This window comes from Mustela nivalis, assembly GCF_964662115.1.
Source record: "Mustela nivalis genome assembly, chromosome: 1".
Classification (NCBI taxonomy): Eukaryota; Metazoa; Chordata; class Mammalia; order Carnivora; family Mustelidae; genus Mustela; species Mustela nivalis.
In genome coordinates, this window is record NC_139020.1 from 139,463,713 (window position 1) to 139,487,687 (window position 23,975).

The 23,975-nt window shown below is 35.3% G+C and overlaps 1 protein-coding gene across 2 annotated transcripts in view; it reads right to left on the bottom strand.

Annotated features, from left to right (window-relative positions):
• Positions 1 to 23,975, bottom strand: part of NGLY1 (N-glycanase 1) — a 56,600-nt gene that overhangs the window by 13,949 nt on the left and 18,676 nt on the right. For both annotated transcript variants that reach the window (XM_082712623.1, XM_082712624.1), the window contains exons 4-9: positions 15,868 to 16,033; positions 7,781 to 8,003; positions 5,107 to 5,228; positions 3,948 to 4,093; positions 1,604 to 1,714; positions 177 to 341 (exon numbers count right to left, since the gene is read on the bottom strand). In XM_082712623.1, the coding sequence (XP_082568749.1) occupies positions 177 to 341; positions 1,604 to 1,714; positions 3,948 to 4,093; positions 5,107 to 5,228; positions 7,781 to 8,003; positions 15,868 to 16,033 (933 nt within the window). The remainder of the gene's footprint in view (positions 1 to 176; positions 342 to 1,603; positions 1,715 to 3,947; positions 4,094 to 5,106; positions 5,229 to 7,780; positions 8,004 to 15,867; positions 16,034 to 23,975) is intronic.

A 23,975-nucleotide genomic window follows, 5' to 3' on the forward strand; every position in this document is an offset into this window, starting at 1 on the left:
TCAGCAGAGAGCCTGCTTCTCCCTCCCCCTCTGCCTGCAGCTCCCCTTGCCTGTGCTCTACCAAATGAATAAATAAAATCTTTAAAAAAAAAAAAAAAAAAGGTCATGCTCAGTGCATTTTTCTATAAGCAAAGAGCATAGTACTGGAAGCAATAGAGAAGATTAGAATTAAATACCTCTAGACCCATTTCACCGCGGGCTACTCTCCAAGCCACTGACCCAGATATTCTTCCACCAAGTTCTCCAGGTTTAGGGGTTTTGGGAGATATAAATTCAACAAGCTCCACAATAATCCTCTGGAGAAGTTCTTTTCTTCTGTTTTCTGACAGAGATATTTGCCTCTGTAATTCATATTTTAAAAGAAGTCATTAAGATTAGAGAAATGTAGAGGTCTGCCTTTAAGTAAGAATATACATAAAACATTTGTATTTTAAAGGGATCTTGAAAGACATAACCAACTTTTTGTTCACATGTAGTTATTTGGAATGTAAGACAATGTGGAAAACTTAAAATAATTTTACAAATTTTGTGTAAAGAAATAACTGGACATCCATAGCCAACTCTTTATGACCTTTATTGTCCTAGATTTTAAAATGGAGGTAGTAACTTCTGCTTCCAGCTATGACAGACTAGCTGTGTCAGACCAACTATCCTACCAAGGAAAGGTAGCAAAAGCTGGACAAAACATTATATGCGGGCACACATGTACAAACACCTGTTTAAATACAACAGAAAGCTACCAAGGTAACCAGAGCTAAACAAGCTAAGATCCCAAAGAAAGAAATGAATTGTGGTCAACTGAACATACTCCACTTCCTTCCCTTCCAGGCATTTGCCAATTATTAACTGGTCTGAGCCAAAGAGGGTGAGAAAGCAACCATGAAACGATATTTTACGTGCTAAAAAACACAGCAAAATTTTACATTATCACAGTACGGTGGACTAAATCAGTTGGAGTTCAAAGCCTTTCAAGGTGAGAGGCTCAAGGGCCGTACATTAGAAGGTGAAATTACAAACAGACCCAAAGACACTTCACCTTGAAACTCAATCACTGAGTTAAGGGGATCTGCCCTATCCTAACTGCTTGCCAGAAGCAAAATTAGTGGTTTGGCTTTTAAATCATAAAAAACCCCACACATGTATAATAGTAAAAAATTTCAATACTACCAAAGGGATATTTAATAAAATCTGAATCTTCCTTTTTTAACCTCTAGTGCCTTTTTCCAGAAGAGTCACTGTTAACAATTTCCTGTGCCTTCTTTCAAAAATTTCCATTCTTGGAGAAATGTTATAATTATATTCAAGACACAATTTCTTTGAAAAATAAAAAACATACTTTTTATGTCTAGTATTACATACACTGAAATTTTGTTTCACTAAACTTTGGTAAGAGATGTTATGATAACTGAATACACAAAAAAGCCATGATATTTAAAACAAGACCTCAAAGTTTTCAATGAACAAAAAAACCATTTAACATATTAGAATATTTTTGCTTGCAAAATAATGCTGCTACTCTCAGAGTTTCAATGGGTTAAAAACTGGCCATTCCTGATTCTATAAAAACTTTAAATGTCCTCTCAAAAATGCCAAGTGCTCATACCTGTTTATTAAGTCCATTAATAGTTTCTCGAAGTAATTCTTCTTTAACCTCAGTTCTTCTGGAGATTACCTCATCATGTTTACAAGAATATCGCCAAGTGACATCAACCACCTCAAATTACAGAATACAGTATTTAACAAGAATACAACCATCAACCTTAATTTGCTAACTACCAAGAATGTATATAATTCTTAAATAGTTTTTAAAAATGCTATCCTTTGTTTAAATTTTAAAACCTATTAAAAAAATACATGCTTTTTATTTATTTTTCTAAGAGGTACACTTTCAGGAAAGCCTGTGATAAAATGAGATTTCCAGAACATTTAGTTTTTAAAAACTTATTTACAAAGTTGATTTCATAAAATTAGACAAATAAAACCTTGTTTCATTTTTATTGTATTAAATTTACATTAAAGAACTAGTTTGTGACAAAGGTACAAAGAAAATTTAATGGAAAAAAGAGAACATTTTCAAAAAATGATGCTAGGGCAACTTGTTATTCTAAGGGGAAACAATGAATTTCAACCCACACAGTGGACTATATACAAAAATTAACTCAAAATAAATGACAGACCCAAATGTAAAACTGAAAATATAAAACTTTCAAAAGAAGACACAGGATAAAATCATTGTGGCTTGGGCTATGCAAAAATTTCTTAGATACATCAAAAAGCACAACCCATCATTTCACCGTCTATATGAATACTGAATCATTATGTTGTACACATGCAACTATATGTCTGTTATACCCCATTTAAAAGAAAAAAAGCACAATTCCTGAAAGAACAAATTGATTAACTGGCTGTTATCAATTATGTCTCTTCAATAGTACAGACAGAATGAAAAGACACACCAATAACAAGGAGAAAATCTTTGCAAAGCATCTATCTGGAAAATGACTTGTATGCAGAATATATGAAGAATTCTCAAAATTCAACAATAAAGAAATGAACAATCCAATTTTTTAAAAATGGGCAAAGAAGACTATACATGGAAAATTAGCATATAAGAAGATACTCAGTATTATGTCATTAGGGAAATGCAGATGAAAACCACAATGAGATTACCACCTCACATCTATTAAGAAGGCTAAAATTAAAACAACAACAACAACAACAAAACCAGATGACCATACTAAGGATACAGAAGTTAGCAAGCATATAGAGAACCTGGGAACTCTCACATCCTGCTGGTGAGAATATGAAATGGCATGGGACTTTGGAAAAGAGTTTAGCAGTTTCTTTTTCCTCCTTCCTTTATTCCTTTCTTTCTTTTTTAAGTTTAGCAGTTTCTTAAAAAGTTAAACATACACCTACCATATGATCCAGTCATTCTACTTCTAGGCATTTACCAAAGAGAAAAGACAGCATATGGCTTTATAAAGACTTGTGCATAAGTGTTTACAGCAACTTTATTTGAAATAGAAATAGTATAAAACTGGAAATTACCCAAATGCCCATCAAGAGGTGAATGGATAAACAAACTATGATGCATGCATACAATGGAATATTCAGTAATAAAAACAATTTTTTTATGACTTTTAAAATTCTTTTTGAGAGACAGGGAGTGGAGTGAACAAGAGAGAACATGAGTTAGGGAGGTGAAGGGGAGCGAGAAGGGGAGAAGCAGGCTCTCCACTGAGCAGGGAGCTGGACACGGGGCTCTATCCCAGGACCCTGAGATTATGACTTGACTCAAAAGCAGAGGCTTAACTGACTGAACCACCCAGGTGCCCCCAAATAATAAATTATTGATATGTAAGGATAACATGGATGAATCTCAAAATTATTATGCTGAGTAAAAGAAACCAGACCACGCTCACCAAAAAGAACATACACTGTATGATTCCATTTTATATAAAACTCTGGAAATGCAGATTCATATATAGTGAAAGAAAGCAGATGCATGGTTGCCTAGAGAGGGGTAAGAAGGAGGGATAAAAAAGGAGATAAGAAAACTTAACAGGGATAGTGAGCAAGTTCACTAGCTTTTTTTTTTTTTTCAAAGATTTTATTTATTTGACACAGAGAGATCACAAGTAAGCAGAGAGGCAGGCAGAGAGAGAGGGGGAAACAGGTTCCCTGCTAAGCAGGGAGCTGATCCCAGGACCCTGAGATCATGACCTGAGCTGAAGGCAGAGGCCTAACCCACTGAGCCACCCAGGCGCCCTGTAAATTCACTATCTTGACTATAAAGGTAATTTCATGGGTGTATACAAATGACAAAATTTATTAAATTACTTATTTTCAATATAAGCTGGTTCTTATATGTCAATTATACCTTCAAAGGCTGTCCAAAAGATATATTTCATTCTCAGAATATAATTTTTGTGCTTATGCCTTACCTCATCCTTAGAAAATGCAATGACATAGGAAAGCTTCTTGCCCCACCCAATTTCATAAAGGAGTGGCTTATCACAGACATCTTCACAGGCGTCACAGTGCAGCCACCGCTGCTGAGAAGGAGAATAGACTTCTGTCCAGACATGGTCTACTCAAGAGACAAGAGAGCAACAGAAAGAAAAAAGAAAAAAAAAAAAAAGAAAGAAAGAAAGGAAATGAAAGTTAAGTTTATAAAACCAGAATGATTTCCAACAACTATCCACAAACTCTAAAGGATCACAGAAGAATTTGTAAGGGTCTAAATTTTAGTTATTAGGTCTGAGCATTTTGTGGCACACAGGACTCTTAGCATACTTGTTTAAATTTTTTTGTCTCTTTGAAATCCTTAAAAATGTTTTTGGACTATGTCCTTTAATGCGGTCAGTTTTAAGCTTAATTAAAAATAATGTGAGCTCTAACTCTAAAAAGGTGAATATATTGAACAATGGCATCAAAAATATCAGGCTCAGTCTTTGCTAATATGAAGGAGCTAATGACACTTTTGAAACTGCAGTCTCTTTTGCCCTGTAAGACCCAAACCAGTAGGAGGTCTAACAAAGGATCTCTGGTTACTGATGTTCTATATTTGATTGTAAGAGAACAGTAATTCTTAAGTGAAGGTTTCCTTTTATCCTAAAAAACAACAGAAACACAAGTAAAATTCTGACAAGGGAAACAACTTTTAAATATGTAGATGAGAACAGTCATTTCTAAAGAAGGACAATAAAAATTTCACATGGTTTTTATTACCTTTTTTGTATACTGAGATTTAAGATTACTACACCTTTTATACAAATTGCTATCAAAACAAAGATTTCTAGAGCATATTACATGTTATTATTCATACAGAAAAAGCATTATTTAAAGTGTCATGGTAAACTGTTTATAAAAGAATGTTTATATTGTCACGTTTAAAGTGCCCAGCAAAATGTAAGTGTACTACAAAAATCTTGAGATTCCCCACAAAAAACTCGAGGTTGATATTCTTATTTTACAGAAGGCAAATGGAAACTCAGAATGACAAGGCCAGAGAGTAACAGATAGAAAATGATGAGCCCAGACTGTAAACCCAATCTTGAAGTCTGCACAGCCCTATTGCTCTGCTCACACCACGTTTTGTACCTGTGTAATCCCAAACATAGCGAGCTTCAAACCCTAAGGCTCGGCAGCACAGTGTAAAACAATTGGCCCACTCGCCACACCGTCCACATCTTGTTTCCAAAAGTTTCTCAGGGTTATTATATCTGTTTTAAAATAATCATAAAAAAGCTTTGATTCATTAACAACATCAAGAATTTTAAGCATTTTTTATTACCTCTGTGCTAAACAGTAATATTTATTTTATATTTTTAAAAATTATTTTAATTGAAATATATTTGAAATACAATATTGTATTAGTTTCATTTCACATTCTTAGACAGTGATTATAGAGCCAAGAATATATGACTATTGTTAACAGAAGCTTTTTTGCTACTTTTGTTAATTATGTTAATAGAAGCTTTAATGAAAATGATTAAACAGTGGTACAGCCTTCAAGGAGTTTACAGGCCTTAGAGGAAGAAGAAATTAACACAAAAACTAATACATGGCAGAATGTGACAAAACCATATATTAGGTCGGATAGAGTCTTATGTGAGAGTGGTTGGGAGGACAGCTTGTATTTAAACTGGGCCTTGAAGAGCAGATTAGATTTGGATAGGAAGAGATTCTCTAGAAAATCTGCTTAAAGCATTGATATTATTCTAATAAGTGATATAATTAGCTCATGCATGTAAAAGGTAAACAACTTAATAAAAATTTTAAAAACTAAGTTGAACTCAATTCTACTTAAAGTACTACTTTTCTGTCTAATGATTTTTTTTTTTTTTTTTTTTTTTACTTTATTTGTCAGAGAGAGATAAAGCAAGCGAGTGAGCACACAAGCAGGGGGAGCAGCAGGCAGAGGGAGAAGCAGGCTCCCTGCTAAGGAAAGAACCCAGTTCAGGACGTGATCCCAGGACTCTGGGATCATGACTTGAGCCAAAGGCAGACACTTAAACCAACTGAGCCACCAGGCATCCCTCTAAACCAACTGAGCCACCTAGGCATCCCTCTAATGATATTTTTGATTGATTTTTTTTCCCCCCTTCTTAACTCCTTAAAGGTGCTTGCTAATTTAGAAGTTGTTTTTTGAAAGATGTTTGCAACAATGTTTTAAAAAGGTACTCCAATTATCAAATTATCATAAATTGGAGAACACCAAACTTTGCATACTGTGTTGAGAAGGATCTTGGTTGATAAAGCTAAACAAGAAATGGGCCCTAGCTGAGTAGAGATGCTGGCCGTGAGCTTTTGGAAGGAAGCCATTACGTGAATAAACTGGCTCGACCATGACAAGTTTGTCTTACGTAGACGCTGCTGTTTAAACTAGCTAAATTAAATGAATTTAAAATTAAGTAGTTAAGTAATTGAAAAAAGATGTAAATTTATATGAAGAAGTAATAACGACAGAATTAGAGTATCCTATGCCTCTTCTATATACTACTTGTATCAGTTGAATGATCAGCTTAGCCTAGAATTAATAGCGTTCATCATCCCAACTCTATACATAGTTAAACAAATTAACGTCAACAAATTAACAGTTAACAAGCAAACAAGTAGAAAGGAAAACAGTAAATATTTTTGTTAGCCTGTGCCCCTCCACAGGGATATGTAAGGATAACATGGATGAATCTCAAAATTATTATGCTGAGTAAAAGAAACCAGACCACACTCACCAAAAAGAACATACACTGTATGATTCTTATATCATTATCAGTTTATATCTAACGGCCTAGAAAAGTTTATGAGGAAAGAGATTTAATTATTATTTTTTACCTTCCAATCTTTGCAAAGTACCTGTGCAAATGTATGCTGACTGAAGAAATAACCTGAATTAATTTTATGTCATTCACAGATACTAGATTCTGTATATTCCACAAGGCTGGTTCCTAGTTAGGACACAACTGAGTCCTTAAGCTCCAAAAACAGGGATTTCAAATACTTAGTATCTTTCCCTGACCAGTGATACAATCAACATTTTTGAGTATTGTCAATTTAAAAAAATACTGGTAAGAGGCTTGTGAATTAAAGGATGAAAAAAAGTTAACTGAAAAGTTCAAACTTCTTTAGTTTAAAATTTAGGTAATGAGGATATGTTAGGTTGAGCAGGGGAGGCACCTGATTAAAACAAAATTCTGTTGTTAAAAAGAAAACAGCAAGATGGTATTATACTTCGACCTTCCACATTACCATCTGATGATTATTTTAAGTACAGCATTGTCTTTAGTGTCACAATTTATCAGTATTATTATTAATGTTGCTAGTGTTATTTTTATGTTCTATCAATCATTATTAAAGTTATCAGAAAGTTGAAGTTATATAAATAAAGATTAATACAAAAGTTACATTAGAAGTGCTAAGACTATACTCAATTTATATTCCAGAGCAAGAATAAACATACATTTCCTATAAAAAGGCAGTAATTACTTTAGACTTTGCAGGCCATATGGCCTCTGCTGCCAGTATTCAACCCTGCCACTGGAATGTAAAGAGTTATAGATCATAAATACATAAATCAGCATAAATGTGTTCCAATAAAACTTTATTTATAAAAATAGGATGTGGGCTGGGTTTAACCTGTCAGCCACAGCTTGCTGACCTCTGCCCTAGAGGAATGTATTTCTAATAATTGAAGAGTTCATCCAACAAAAATTCTTTTCTAACCATTCCATTAAAGAATAATGGAATCTAACTTTACTGTCCCGTGGACACCCACCTTGGGAATCGATTGCTGAACTGGCATGCACTGCAGTAATGATCTTCTACTCTGTTTGCACCCCACTTCATCTCATCATCATTGGGGAATAGTGATTCACCTCTAGACTTAGTCTGGCCTCCACATTTGCTGCACAAAATGTCATTGACCCATTGAAAAAATTCTTCCTTAAACCAGTGTAAAAGCTCCAGCAGAAGAAAATCCTCATCACTTACATTAGTACCTGAGAAGTTAAAACAGAGCCAAGTAAGATCTAAAGCTGATAAAAACTAAAAACACACATACATACTTTATTCTCAAATATGGAGCCAAAATAAATGAAAATATAAGAAGATCTAAAAGGTTTTCTCAAATATGATGCAAGAAAAGAATTGTCAGCATATTGTGAACCAAATACACTATACATTTACAGGGGCAGGACATTTACCACTCTGTAACCTCTAATCAACATCATGCACTAACAAGTGAACTGAACACAGCAACCTTTCAGGGAACTGTGGTCAATGTGTAGTTGATCTTGAAACACAGGGAGGTTAAGAAATCAGTTTAATTTTAAAACATTTAAAAAGAACTACATTCAACTTGTTATCAGGTATATATACAAGTAAACAAGAAACAATAACAAAATCACTAGCAGAAAGCACAGAATTCCAGACACCTTAAAAATTCAACCTATCAGCTTTTCTATCAGTGCTTCAACTATACAGTATAATCCATCTGTGAATATTCACCATAAATCACCAGAGGCACAACAATGTCCACACAGTATACAACAACCCTGGCAAGTAAGTACAGCCTATATTATATAAAATTGTACCTATTTGTCAAAATAAAAAGATGTCTCTTAACCACATTCAAGACTGTGGTACCTTGGGTAAGAAGAGAAGGAGAGGAGAAAAGTATAGGAGACACATACAGGAGTCCTCATCTCTTTCAAGTTTTATTATTAAGAAGTGATCATAAAACATACATATGAAGGTACTATATGGCATAATGTGAAGATCTAGTAAAGTTTAATGCTGGTCACAGGTGTTTGATACATTATACTCTATTTCTATAGTTATACTCCATTTGTTTGATACCGTTCAAAATGAGAAAACTGTATTAGGAAAAAAACTAGGGAATATAAAAGCTAGAAATATATTATGTTCCTGGATGGGAAAACAATACTCCAAAGTTGTTACTCCTCTACAAATTAACCTGTAATCTAATGTAAACCCAATTACAAGATAATTTATAAAGTATTTAATTTAAAAAATTTATTTAAAAATATAAAAAATTTATTTAAGAATTTATAAAATAAATTTATAAATTTATAAAATAAATTTTCATAAAATTTTGCTAAGAATATAATAAATTCATTTAGTAATGTCAAAGCACATTACAAAATTTTAATAATTACAATACTGTGATATTGGTGAAAAACAAAAAGCAGATCACTGAAACAAAAGAATGATTCCCAAAAGATCTTTTTTTCTTTTTTTAAAGATTTTATTTATTTATTTGACAGAGAGGACAGAGATGACAAGTAGACAGAGGCAGGCAGAGAGAGAGGGGGAAGCATGCTCCCTGCTAAGCAGAGAGCCTGATGCAGGTCTTGATACCAGGATCCTGAGAACATGACCTCAGCTGAAGACAGAGGCTTAACCCACTGAGTCACCGAGATGCCCTGATTCCTAAAAGATTTCTAAGTGATACATGCTATCTAATAAAGTTAGCCTTTCAAACTAGTTCTAAGAAGATGACTGTTCACTCAATAATTTGGGGACAATATATCAATTCTATATTGAGAGAAGGAATACTAGAAAGCTAACAGAAGTCACAGAAGAATATGTTAAAGACTGTGGTAGGGAAGGGCCTTCTTAAGCAAGATGTAGACTGTGAAATCAATAATGGGAAAGAATAAGCTTTCTTAAATTAAAAGTTATAGCTTATGAATTTCAAAAGATACACTAAATGAAATTAAAGAACACCAGGAAAGGGGTGTCTGCCTTCAGCTCAGGTCATGATCCCAGAGTCCTGGGATCAAGCTCAGCATCAGGCTCCCTCCTCGGCAGGAAGCCTGCTTCTCCCTCTGCCACTGCCCCCTGCTTGTGTTCCCTCTCTCGTGTCTCTCTGTCAAATAAATAAAATCTTAAAAAAAAAAACCAAAAACAGAAAACAACACTGGGAGAAAAAAAAATGTAATACATCTAACAAAGTATCCAGAATATATAAAGAATTTCTATAAATTGGTAAGAATATTAGCAAACCCATTAGAAAAGTTCAAAGTCTATAAAAGAAGTCCAATAATTTCATTAAGTAGAAATAAGTACTCTCGGTACTTCTGATGTAAACTGAAAGACAATTTGTTTGATAGGATCCTTTACAGTGTTAAGTCACACACCCCTGATACTTCTGTATTTATCTCAGAGAAACACTTGTGCATATACACCACAAGGCATGCTTTGCAAGAATTCTCACTGCAGGAGCATTCAGAATAGAGAAAAATGGTAAACAGTCTCAATGTCTAGCAACAGGGAACTATATAAACATTAGTATATGCATACTATAGAACACTATGGAGGGTTCAAAAGGTTTCTAAGACAAGTTAGTAAATGAAAAACACCAAGAAACTGAAGATACATGGGATGATAAATTTTATGTAAACCCACACAACTGAAACTATTTTTGCAGGTAACTATGCGTGTAAATACATAGGAGAAGGTATGAAAAGGAACATATCACACGGTAATAGCTGTTACCTACAGAAGAGGTGTAGGACTGACTGGCAGGGAGAGTTTAGCTTTTCTCATATAATATGAAAGTTTGTATTAGATTACAAATGAACTTCAGAAATACAGCACTGCCGCCCTTTTTCTCCATCAAGTGCCTAAAGCAGAGTAATCTTTTTAAAAATGCAAGGCCACTAGTCACTTGTGGTTAATGTGTACTTAAAATGTGTTGACTGTAGGTAAAGAACTGGACTTTTGATTTTTTAAAGCTTAATTTAAATATAAATACCTATATGTGGCTAGTACTGCCCTGTTTTCTAGAATCTTTGCAATCTCTCCTTTTCCCCTTGTCTTTTCATTCTGGGAAATCTCCTTTACTTGCACAGATTTACCTATCACCCTAAAGTGTACTCCAGGCCTACATTTTCACCTGGTCCAGATAATGGCCAGCAGGTACTTTAAAGCATTTCCCTTCAAAGACTGTTCCTATTGGCTCCTCTAATCTTCTGGTTGTCTGAATTCAAAACTAGACAGTCCTCCTTGACATTTTCCTTAAGCATACACAATGCCTTGTCACATCAAATGTACTCAGCAACTGCAAACAACATGTATTCTATCACCCCAGTAACTCACATCCATTTTTTCCCCTGCTGTCACAATACCCTGTTAACCCTAATTCCTCTTTTGGAAATTCTATTACTACTGTGTTTCCACTCTTCTCTCCTTGCACTCGGTTATTCTTGTTCATCTTACAAGTTATAGCTAGATCAATTAAGCACACCTCTGAGGTCACTCACGTGCTTAAAGCTTCAATGGTTAATGCAGCTGAATTAAGTAATCAAGAATACTTGACTTCCCTGAGCAATGGCTTTATTTTCTCCTTGCTAATGAACAGACTACATAACCTTTTTGCTTCATGTTCAATCATACTAACATTGTAATGTTAGCTTTACCACTAAGACATGTACATCCTCCTAATTTCTTTGGTCCTTATTTTCTATTTCAAAACTTTGTTGAAAGTATTCTTTGTTCCATTTTATCTCTAGTTCTTTTAGGAAAGAGCATATATAAATTATATATACTGATAAATTCAGTATATATTTCTCTGCCTGAAATTCAATGTCAACCAAAATACGATCTCAGCCTACCTGATCTCTCACTACTCATTTACCCACTCCTTACACTACACACAGCCAGATTTTATTCCTCACTGTTCCCCACATAGAATATAACTCTTATGCCTCCAAACATGCTGTTCACTATATTTGGAACAATACCCCGACCTCTGCCTTAGTAATTCCTGTGGCATCTCAGGTTATTATTCCAACTCATCCTTTATAACCTTTAAAAAAAAAAACAAAACCTCAATCTTCTACTGATTTGCACAATACCATTCTACCAACCTGATATATTCTTTCTTCCCTACTTAAAGCTCCATTATAGTGCTCTTAAATTTTAAGTGTGAAAGAATATATAGACAAATCTCTTAAGTCACACTCTGATGTGAAATTATGGATGGCTTATCTTACCCCCTACAAAAAAAGCCATGTATTATCTTTATAATTATAGGGAAAAAATGCCAGGCAAATGTCGAGAGGAACACTGCTGTGTCTCCTCTGTGGGGCTCAGCCAAATGAGTCACACATAAAACATGCTCTGGTAAGTACCTGTTAAACAGGCATTTATGTCAGGGATTATCTAAAGGAGCACAGTACTTTAATGTGGACAGGATCTTTGTGATCACATATTAATAAGCATTCTTACTTCATAAATTATTAAAAAAACCCTGTTAATTCAAGAATATGAAGAATTGTCTGAAGGTCTCACAACAATGTTGTTGAATTAAGTCTCAGGCCCAGAATGGTTTTTAAATACAAGAAAATGACATAGTATAATATAATAAAAACAAAACTACCAAAATACAATAGGCAGCAAAATACCTAAATGAGATACGTGAGGAGTGATTAAAAAATGGAAAAGAGACTCATAGTTAATCCCTCAGAGAGACTTCCGGTTTTAGCTCTGACATGTAAAGAGCTTAGAGTTGTCATTCCCATCATTACAACAACAAAAAACTGAACAAACCAAAATCATTGACTTTTCTTGAGCTCTTTAGAGTTCACAGGGCAAACTGTCACCCTGAAATCTGGAGAGACAGACAAATACAGAGAATCTCAGCCAAATATATGGAATCACAACCAGCCATCTGCTATACGGAACAGAAGCCACTGGAGCCATTAATTGGTAGAAACACTTAAATGATAATTTTGACAAACTGCTGGAGTCTGAATATGGACAAGCTTTAGTAAGAAACACAATCTTTAGGAGGGGTTCCTTATACTCTTGTGGGCTTTCCTTCCAACAATTCTACCAGGTTTTCTTGGTGAAGAACCAAAAAAGATCCCCTCATAGCTCTGAGAAGAGGAGAAGATTAAGAATTGCAAAGTATGGGGTGCATGGGTGGCTCAGTGGGTTAAGACTCTGCCTTTGGCTGAGGTCATGGTTTTAGGGTCCTGGGATTGAGCCCTGCATTGGGCTCTCTGCTCAGCGGGGAGCCTGCTTCCCCCTCTCCCTCTGCCTACTTGTGATCTCTGTCTGTCAAATAAATAAATAAAATCTTGGAAAAAAAAAAAAATTGCAAAGTGTGCCCAGAGCCTTTTTTACAATTAAGGCTTACTTTTCAGGGAAAAAGATTTTACTAGAGCCTTTGCTGAAGTGGGGAAAGGGAACTTCCTTGACCCTAGCCACCTCTATCTAGCCTTCCTATCTCATCTATGGGAGAAAAAGTTAAGAAAGACTTGGCAGGCTCACAGGTCTGAGGATACAGGCCCACTAAAGCACTGAGATTTAATCATCAGATTACAGAGGGCTTCTACTCCCCCTTGCCTTACCATTACACCAAAAATGCTCTGGTGTAACAACGATGGAATCTACTAAAAGATGCAGACTATATCTAAGGAGGAGTTTTTTGGAAACAACAGGGGAGACAAGAATACCAGAGGAAGTCTGAAGTTTCTGACACCTACTGCTAACATTAAACATAACCCAACTCCTTGTTAAATGGACGTAAGACCTTATATAAAGGGCTTACTCACCTCAGCTCCAACTACCCAATACATCATGTCTAACTTACAACAAACAAATACAAGATGTATTAAAAAGCAAGAAAAATCAGTCTAAAGTGATAAAGCAAGTATCAGAACCACCCAGATTTTGGAATTAACAAAGAATTTAAAACAACTATATATTAGGTATTCTCACGAAAAAAATAAACAACATGTAGAAACAGATGGATAATGTATATAGATTTTTTTTTTGGTCTGTTTAGAAACTTCAAAAAAATTTAGAGGATATGATAGAAATCAAAAACACTGTAACAGAATGCCTTTCGTGGGCTCATCAGTAGATGGGACACAGCCAAGGACAGAGTCAGTGAGCTCGAAGGTAGTTTAACAGAAACTTCCCGAACTGAAAATCAAAGACCCAAAAAAAAAAAAAAAAAAAAAGGAAAAAGAGCACAGAACATCCAAGAACCGCAGGAAAATATCAAAATGGACCAGAACATCTAAGAACTGTGGGAAACTGAGGCAGAGACAGATAAAAGTGAAATAGGAGGGCGCCTGGGTGGCTCAGTGGGATAAGCCTCTGCCTTCAGCTCAGGTCATGATCTCCGGGTCCTGGGATCGAGTCCTGCATCGGGCTCTCTGCTCAGCGGGGAGCCTGCTTCCCTCTCTCTCTCTGCCTGCCTCTCTGCCTACTTGTGATCTCTGCCTGTCAAATAAATAAATAAATAAAATCTTAAAAAAAAAAAAAAAAAAAAAAAAAAAAAAAAAAAAACAAAGCAAAATAGGATACCTTCATTTTGGAATACCAGAAAGAAAAGAGAGAAAGAAACAAAAGAAATATTTGAAGCAATAATGGCCACGAATTTTCCAAAATTAGTAAGATTCCAAACCACAGACCTCAGATGCTTAGAAAACACCAATCAAGAAACTACACCAAGATATGTCATATTCAAACTGTACAAAACCAAAGACAAAGAAAATCTTAAATAAAGCTGGGGATGGGAGTGAGCTGGGGGAAATGGGGAAAACCTTACCTAGACAGGAATAAGGATGAGGATTATAATAGACTTTTTGTCATAAAAAATGGAGACAAGAGGACCGGAGGGTAAAACATTTAAAGTATTATTGAAAGAAAACCTCACCAACCTAGAATTCTATATCCCAGTGATATTTCCTTCAAAAGTGAAGAAAAAATTAAGGGTTTCTCAGGCAATGAAAAATTTAGGAAATTCATCTCTAGCAGATCTGCTCTGAAAGAAATATTAAAAGAAATTCTTTCGGAAGAGGGAAAATGATATAGATCAGAAATTTGGATCTATGAAAAAGAAGTGTCAGAAAAGGAATATATGAAGGTAAAAGAGAATCTTTTATTTTCTTATTCTTGGCCTAAAAAGTAACTTTTTAAAATCATAACAAGAGCAATGTATTGGGTGATTACAGCATATGACTACAATATTATAAGTATGGAGGGAAGAACTGGGATGATTCTGTTAAAAGGTATCTGCATTATACATTAAGTAGAATAGTGTTTTTGAAGGTAGACACAGTTAAAACATATATTGCAAACTAAGGTAACCCCCAGAGAAATTATATAATCCCCTAGAAAATATAGTATTAAGAAATGACTTAGATAAAAGCTAATCACATAAAAACTCAAAGTAAAAATGCTAACACTGGAAAAACCTGACAACTAAGATCTTAAGACTATTAATGATAACACACAAATATTATTGGTTGATGAATGTGGTAGGTATCGTTCTGAGGCATTTACATGTACTATTTTCATTTATTTAAAAAAATCATCCTATTTTCAAACAAAGAAACTGACGCACAAAGATCAAATTACTTGCTCAGTAATGTACAGAAAAGTAGCAGAGCTGAATTTATTCCCAGACAGCAGTAGGTGAGAAGAACAATATCATATACCCGTAAATACTATCTCTTTATTAGCCGAAATGAATCAATGGTCTAATCATATGGATTAATCCTCAATGTGGGTTCTAATTCACATTAAAATTCACTAATAATACTATCATATATTCCACAGGCTTAAATTATATTATACCTAAAGAAATTCATATACCAATGATTAAGCTGCAAACATATACTGAGGTTTTAAAAAAAAAAATGTGTTAATGATGTGTCTATGACGTACACACAGTAATACTTTACCACTGTTAAACATCTTAAAAATCAGAATAGAAATAGGTTAGAATTTTATGATGTATACAGCAAAAGGCAGCATTTCAGTGTTTCTCTTTAGCAACAGATATATATTTAGCAATGAATGGTTATATAAAGCTACTACCTTTATCCAATTTTCTAGCTCTAGATAACTTTTCTTGAGATCTCCTTTTTAATTCTTGGACTGGAATACAAGCCAGTGCTTTCTCCTGGAGAGCAAGGTTCTCATAGACCAGAACATGCTGAATGTTGGACCGGAGAACTTTTAGAATGACTGAATCAGTAGTAACCTAATAGAAAAAAAAATACTGGTTAGCTTTTCTTTGCATGCTACAAAAATAACATATAATAAAAAATGGTAGTTCTATGATTTCATAGGTAAAGTGGAATTATGGATTTACTAAAATATAATACTCAAAGCCTAAATAGTATTAGTTTTAGGAGATACCCTAGGAGTATATCTTTAGGAGATATCTTTGTCACAGTCGAAGATTATCTATTCTCTTTCTTGGAATACATTATTGAGGATATATTTAAACAGAGGTATGCTAGATTCTTGATTACAAGTTTGGATCAAGATAGTGCTCTGAGGGGTGCCTGGGTGGCTCAGTCGGTTAAGTGGCTAACTCCGTCGGTTAAGTGGCTAACTCCTGATTTTGGCTCAGGTCATTTCTTGGCTCAGGTAATGGCCATAGAGCCCTGGGATTGAGCCCTGAGTCAGGCTCCATGCTCAGCGGGGAGTCTGCATGAGGCTTTTCTCTCCCTCTCCTGCAGCCCCTGTCCCCACTCACGTGCACCTGCATGTTCTCTCTCTAAATAAATCTTAAAAAAAGAAAAAAAAAGTGCTCAGAGCAATACATTTAACAGCCCTTCCAGTTCAAATCCCCGCAAGTAACATAATTAAAACAAAACAAAACAAAAAAAACCCTCCATATGGCATTAGTAAAGGAAGAGTACTCTTCAAGGATCAGGAATTTTGAGAAACTCCTAAGAATAACAGATACAAATGGTCTAAAGGAAAAAACCATGGCAATATGACTCCCCAAAAGAGTGGTTACACAAACTAAAAAAAAAGTTTTCAAAACAATCCCAAAGACAGAGGAGCCACAGGATCCAAAGCAGAAAAGGGCCTTGGAACAAACATTAGTGACACTGGCTGGGTTCTGCAGGAGGAATAGCCAGATATCTCCCCGCTGTCCCCACCCCATCATTCCTTCTCAACAAAGAACCATGCTTCTGAGAAGTGAGAGAGGCTGCTTAGTCCCAAAAGGAAAGAGAAACATCCAAGCTCAGAATAGCGGCTTCTGGTACAGCCCATCTTGTCATGTTCTACCCCTACCCATGGTTGCTAGAAGCAGATGCCACATTGACAGGGTAGCAGGACCTCTCAGACTCACTGGATCTGCAACAATCCACACTGTTGCAATGATACACTAGAATCAACATCAGAAGAACTAACCCTGTGGCCATAACAGCAAGTCTATCTTCAGAGATTTGACAGCATACTGTATTCAGAGAAAGACAACTATGGATCTTGGAAATTAAAAATTTAAACACTGAAATACAGTATACATTGTGTCAAACAGTAGAATAAACATAGTTAAAAAGTAATCAATTAGCTAAGACATTTTCTGAAAATGTGGCACAAAAAACCCAAATAGATGCCAAAGATAAATCCAAGTTTCCAAATCCAGTTAACAGAAGTCTAGAAAGTAGAGCAGAAACAGTAGAAAAGAGAAACTTCTCAAAGAAACAGTGGAAACCAATTTCTGAGACCTGAAGAGGCATTATGAATGGAAGAATAAAACAAAGCATATAGTAGTGACATTTCATAACAGTTAAGTAGAAAAACAAAATCCCAAAGCCTTTTATGAATCTGATAATGTCATTGGAAACAATGAAGCAAATTCTTTGAAAATCTGAGGAAAAATGACTGGGAATATAGGATTCCTACCCAGCCAAGCTAATCACACAGGAGGGCAGAATAAGTACGTTTTCTGATATGCAGCAGTACAGAAAGTGTACCACTCACAAATCTTATCTAAAAGAATTCTTAGAGAAGTTATTGTCCCCTCAAAATACAATATAATCGAAGTAAATAAACAGATGACCCAGGAGTAGAAATTGATATAAATAAAAGCGGGAGAAGTGAGTTAAAAAAATAAACTAGTAAAACCTAAGTTCTGATTATAAATAATAACTGAAAAGGAAAATCTCAATTTTTCTCATAAAGAAGGTATCGGGGGGGTGCCTGGGTGGCTCAGCTGGTTAAGCTGCTGCCTTCGGCTCAGGTCTTGAACTCGGAGTCCTGGGATCGAGCCCCGCATCGGGCTCTCTGCTCAGCAGGGAGCCTGCTTCTTCCTCTCTCTCTGCCTGCCTCTCAGCCTGCTTGTGATCTCTCTCAATAAATCTCTCTTAAAAAAAAAAAAAAAAAGAAGGTATCAGGGAAGGGAGCAGAAAGAGTTAAAGCTTTCTGAGGTTCCTGTCTTGTTATGTTATTAAAAAAATATAAAAGTTGGAGTGGCTAGGTGGCTCAGTGGGTTGAGCCCTGCATTGGGCTCTCTGCCTGGTGGGGACACTGCTTCCCCCCTCTCTCTCTGCCTGCCTCTCTGCCTTCTTGTGATCTCTCTCTCTCTGGTAAATAAATAAAAAAATTTTAAAAAATATCTGTATTAAAAATTTAAGGGCAATAGGGGTGCCTGGGTGGCTCTGTGGGTTGATGCCTCTGTCTTCGGCTCAGGTCATGATCTCAGGGTCCTAGAATCAAGTCCCGCATCGGGCTCTCTGCTCAGTGGGGAGCCTGCTTCCCTTCCTCTCTCTCTGCCTACTTGTGATCTCTGTCAAATAAATAAATAAAATCTTAAAAAAAATTTTAAGGGCAATAATAGAGGACTAAATAAAGAAGATATTTAACTTTCTAACTTCTAAACAGAAAACAGTGGAAGAAAACTGCTCTCAATATAAAACAAAGATAGAAAAAAGGAAAAAACAAAAGCAAGGACACAGGTAACACAAAATAAGAGGTCAGAAATAAATTCAAACATATTAACAATTATGGTAAATATGAACGGATTAAATATGTATATTAAAATGCAGAGTCAGATTAATTTAAAAAATAAAAACCATTATCAAATACTCCCTGACATTATCTAGGACTTTAAAAAATTTTTTTAAATTTTTAAATAAATTTATAATGTATTATTAGCCCCAGGGGTACGGGTCTGTGAATCGCCAGGTTTACACACTTCACAGCACTCACCATAGCACATACCCTCCCTAATGTCCATAACCCCACCATCCTTCTCCCTAACCCCCTCTCCCCGGCCCCCCTCAGTTTGTTTTGTGACATTAAGAGTCTCTTATTATCCAGGACTTTATAAAGTCCTGGGGATGGATGTCTAAGAGACATCACTTTATTGTCTAAGAGAGAGGAAAGGTATTAAATAATGACAAAACCACCATATTAAGTCAACAAATATTTGTGTATAAATGTGTGTATATGTTACATACTGGAAAAATAATAGAGACCAAAACAGTCAAGGATATTATCCTCACGAAGTAGTCTATTGATACAGAAACTAATACTGGTACAACAATGTTCATTTACTCAAATATTTAATGTACCTTTATTATTTGCTAGGTACCGGGGCTATAATGGTAAGTTAGTCAATTTAAAACAGGTATAAGAAGAGTAAGCAAATACAGAAGATAGTGACACTGTACAACAGGGTTCTGAACCTAGAACTCCCTGAAAAAATGGTATTTTTTATATTTGCAGTTGAGTACTAAGGATAAGAAGCTAATAGGAAAGGGAAAAGGTGAATCCTATTGGAAGGAACAGCATATAGGTAGCTAGAGAGTGTGTTTGTGGGGATATGTTCAGGAAATTATGTAGGATCAGAGAAAATTCAGGGTGTTGAGAGCATGGAGAACCAAGGGGGAATGGTGGAGAATGCTGAGGATGATGCGGAGTTAATAAGCAGCTATCTTTCTGGTCTACCTCCATTGCAATGGGAACCTATTAAAGACTTTTAAGCAAGGGAGTAAAACCATTAGATTTACATCTTCAGAATATCACTCTAGCTGAATCTTGAGAACGGAGGTTACAGATGATCCAAGGGGGGCCTACTGCAGAACTCTGAAAGAGCTAGTGGCTTTAGTAGGAGTAAACTGAATAAAAAGAATTAGGAAACAGGATCAGCAAGTCTTGGTGACTGAACTGTGGAGTCAGGAGGCAGCTGGAAAAGTAGGAAAATATATTAGTAATATCTATGGATTTTGAGTGAACAACTAACTGGGTCAATGGCTGAACCACTTATGGTAGAAGAAAAACCAAGAAATGATTGACCTAAAGATGATGAACGGTTAAGTAAAAATGAGGCCATTTTGGGACACGGTTACACAACTAAATTTTTTACAATTTGTTTTTTACTAACACTATCAGAAATCTTCCTAAGATCATCAAAAACCTCCATGCTGCCAAATTTAATGCACCCACTGAGCCACCCAGGCGCCCAACACATTTTTTTTTAATTTTTAAATTTTTTATAAACATATATTTTTATCCCCAGGGGTAGAGGTCTGTGAATCGCCAGGTTATATTAACACATTTTTAATAATTAAAAATATTGGGGCGCCTGGGTGGCTCAGTGGGTTAGGCTGCTGCCTTCGGCTTGGGTCATGATCTCGGGGTCCTGGGATCAAGTCCCGCATCGGGTTCTCTGCTCAGCAGGGAGCCTGCTTCCCTCTCTCTCTGCCTGCCTCTCTACTTGTCATCTCTCTTTGTCAAATAAATAAATAAAATCTTTAAAAAAAAAAGAATTAAAAATATTTACTCACTAGCTTCTGTTGACATTTTTTCCTGATACAGTATAATGGCAGAACAGTACATGTATATAATTTATAAACAAAAATTTATAAGGCTATGCTCAAACATTTTACTGATAGTGCACATGACTAAAGAAGGGAAAGCTTGCTAGACATGTATATGAGAAGTAAAGATACAGTGATGAGTACAGGGAGCTCTTTCAGAAAATTTCTGTAAAGAAATGAGACCCAGAGGACATGCAGTACACAGGGATATATGTATGTTGTCTTGTTTCTCAGATATAAGAGTTTACAGGAAGGCTTCCTAAACATTAATCTGCTTGTGAAAAACACAGATTACCTAATTCCACCCCCATCCCTTTCCGATTTAGCCAGTCTAAGGTTGGGTTACATCTAGGAACCTGAATGTCCAGCTCATCCTGACGCCAACAGCCTAACCTTAGATGAAAACCGCACTAAAGCAAGGTTTAAATGCCAATGAAAAGAATTCCCAAGATAAGATGAGGTTCAAGACTGCACATAGTCCATAGGAGATTCCACACTGAACGGAGGAGAAGGGATGCAGGGACAAAGAAGGAACTGCCTTTTATTAAGAGCAGACACGGTTCCCCATTCACAGAAGGGATGAGTGCAACAGATGATTAAAGAAACTTACTGAAGATCTCGTGATGAGAAATCCAGGGTATTCCCAAGAGGGAGGAGTACGCTCTTTTACCAAAACTGATACAGAAACACACAAAACAGGTCTCCATTTTTAAAGAACTCTTACAAAAAGGAAGCACAGCTATATTTTTGCTGTTGTTTTTACATGTAGGTTTTCATTTACTGAGAGAGGGTAAGAACTCATCTAGAGAATTTTTATTTTCAATTTGATACTTCCAATCTGGAAACCACCTCACTCTTTGTGGTTTTTATGGCACTCAAACAATCCTGAATGAGAGTTTATTTTCTTGCCTGATTTCTTTACATATTCTTTGGCACAACTCCATACACACTAAGAGATAAAAGCAAAGTCTGCTGGTTGCATGGTGACTACAGCAGTGGGGCAACCCACAGGTAGCAGATAATTGCCTGAGAGAGGTGAAGTTATTTAGCATACAAACAAAAGTTCAAAATGTGCAATCTGTCTGGTTTTAGGTCAAAACGATGGTTTGCTTCACTGATCAATACTTATATTTCAATTATTTTGGTTTCTAATTGAAATATATTCAAGACTCTTCATTAATTAAAAAAAATGTTTATTTTGTCAAATCATGTGATATAATCCGTACAAGCTGGATTAGCAAATTTACTTCTTTAGTAAAGGACCAGGGGTTCTAAAGCCCACCAGTCTTCCTCCTGCCTTTATGCAGCCTTGTTGTGACTTTTAAATTTAGAATCTGCCTTTTTTAGCATAGAAGTTCTGTTTAATAATTTAACATTATTTTAAACAGTTTGTGACTTTAATCACCTTATTTCTTACAACCTCTCTTTTTTTTTTTTTCTATATAAAAGTAAATGTTGTTGTAATAAATTGTCAGGAAATACCGAGTGGTATAAACAATACGGAATCACCCATAATTTCACCCTAAGTTAAAATTATGGCTAAGATACCTGTGTATAGCTTTCCATACCTTTTGAAAATTAAAGTATTTGTGTATGTGCATTTTTAATAAGAAAATTGAAATATTATATACATATACACGACATATGTTGTTTAATTTTGGAATTCTCAGTTTATCACTTTTCCCCCATATAACAACTCTCTTAATGCCCAAAAGACCGTATCATCATTTTTAATGGATGCGAAGAATCCTGGTATATGGACATGTTGTAATATAAGTGAGCCCCTATTGAAGGTTATGCAGTATTGTTTACCTTGAAGAATGGTAGATTCACAAGAAACTGGAAATCTAATGTCCGAATAGAAGACTTCTTATCAAATAAAGATCATATAGAGATCCAGACTAAAACATTTCCTATGAGATTAAGTTTAAACCAACTCAAAAAAAATAAGCCAACTCATTTTATCATTGTCTAACAATACAATATTACACACATAATTTCAAGAGTAATTTCAGATGATAATGCTTTTAAATAAATAAATGCATACCCATACACACAATGGGCAATAATTTCTAGAGTGATTAGAGTTGTTGAAGTCCTTAACAATTCTATACAAATGCTAAAAGCAGGCATGTAGCAAATAAAAGTATGCAGCTAAACTAGTTCTGTAATAACAGAGGCTTATTTTAAGGAAATCATACTTCAAAATCACATATTTTCAACCTAGATAAAGTTGCAAAATTGGAAATATAATGCCTTTAACATTCCAAGGTCTATGTCTTTGAAAAACTCTCTCTGCTGTTTCAAAACTGCTTTTCAAAGACAAAGGGTATAAAAATATATAAAGGTTTATTGGGAAATTATGTCCTTTAGGAACACTAAACACTCAGCATGTATAACCAGCAAATTTAAAAGTCAATTGAGTCATTAGGGAAATGCAAATTAAAGCCACAATGAGATACTACCCAACATCCACTAAAATTGCCATAATAAAAAAAACAGTAACAAGTGTCAGGGAGGATATTGAGAAACATTCACGTACTGCTGGTGAGAACGTAAAATGGTGCAACAACTTTGGAAAACAGCTTGGCAATTTCTTAAACCATTAAACATAAACTTACCATACAACCTAGTGGTTTCACTCCTAGGAATCTACCCAAGAGAAATGAAAACACAAAGCCTTGTATGTGAATATTCATAGCAGCCTTATTCCTAATTGGCAAAGATGGGAAATAACAAATATCCATCATGGAATACTATCCAGCAGCAAAAAGGAATAAAATACTGACACATCCTACAATATGAATAAACTTCAAAAACACACAAGGCAAAAGCAAAAAAACTACATATTGTGTAATTCCATTTACATAAAATATCCAGAGAAAGCAGCAAAATAAGTTTCTAACAACATCAACTCTTATTGAGTATCAGGATATTCCAGGACTTTACATCTTAAAGGAAAAGCTTACTGGCAAACTTCAACATCACTATCACTTTGATTTGTATTTCAAAATTTTACTTGATGCAGTTTTAACCAAAGAAATATTGTAATAGTTATGAGCACATCAGTGCTCAGGATTTATCTAGTTTATACACATTCAGTGCTTTTTATTTTTATTTATTTATTTATTTTTACAGATTTTTATTTATTTGACCGAGAGATCACAAGTAGGCAGAGAAGCAGGCAGAGAGAGAGAGAGAGGAGGAAGCAGGCTCCCTGCGGAGCAGAGAACCTGATGCAGGACTCAATCCCAGGACCCTGAGATCATGACCTGAGCTGAAGGGAGAGGCTTAATCCACTGAGCCACCCAGGCACCCCATTCAGTGCTTTTTAAATCTTTCTCTTGCTGCTTGCCTTTG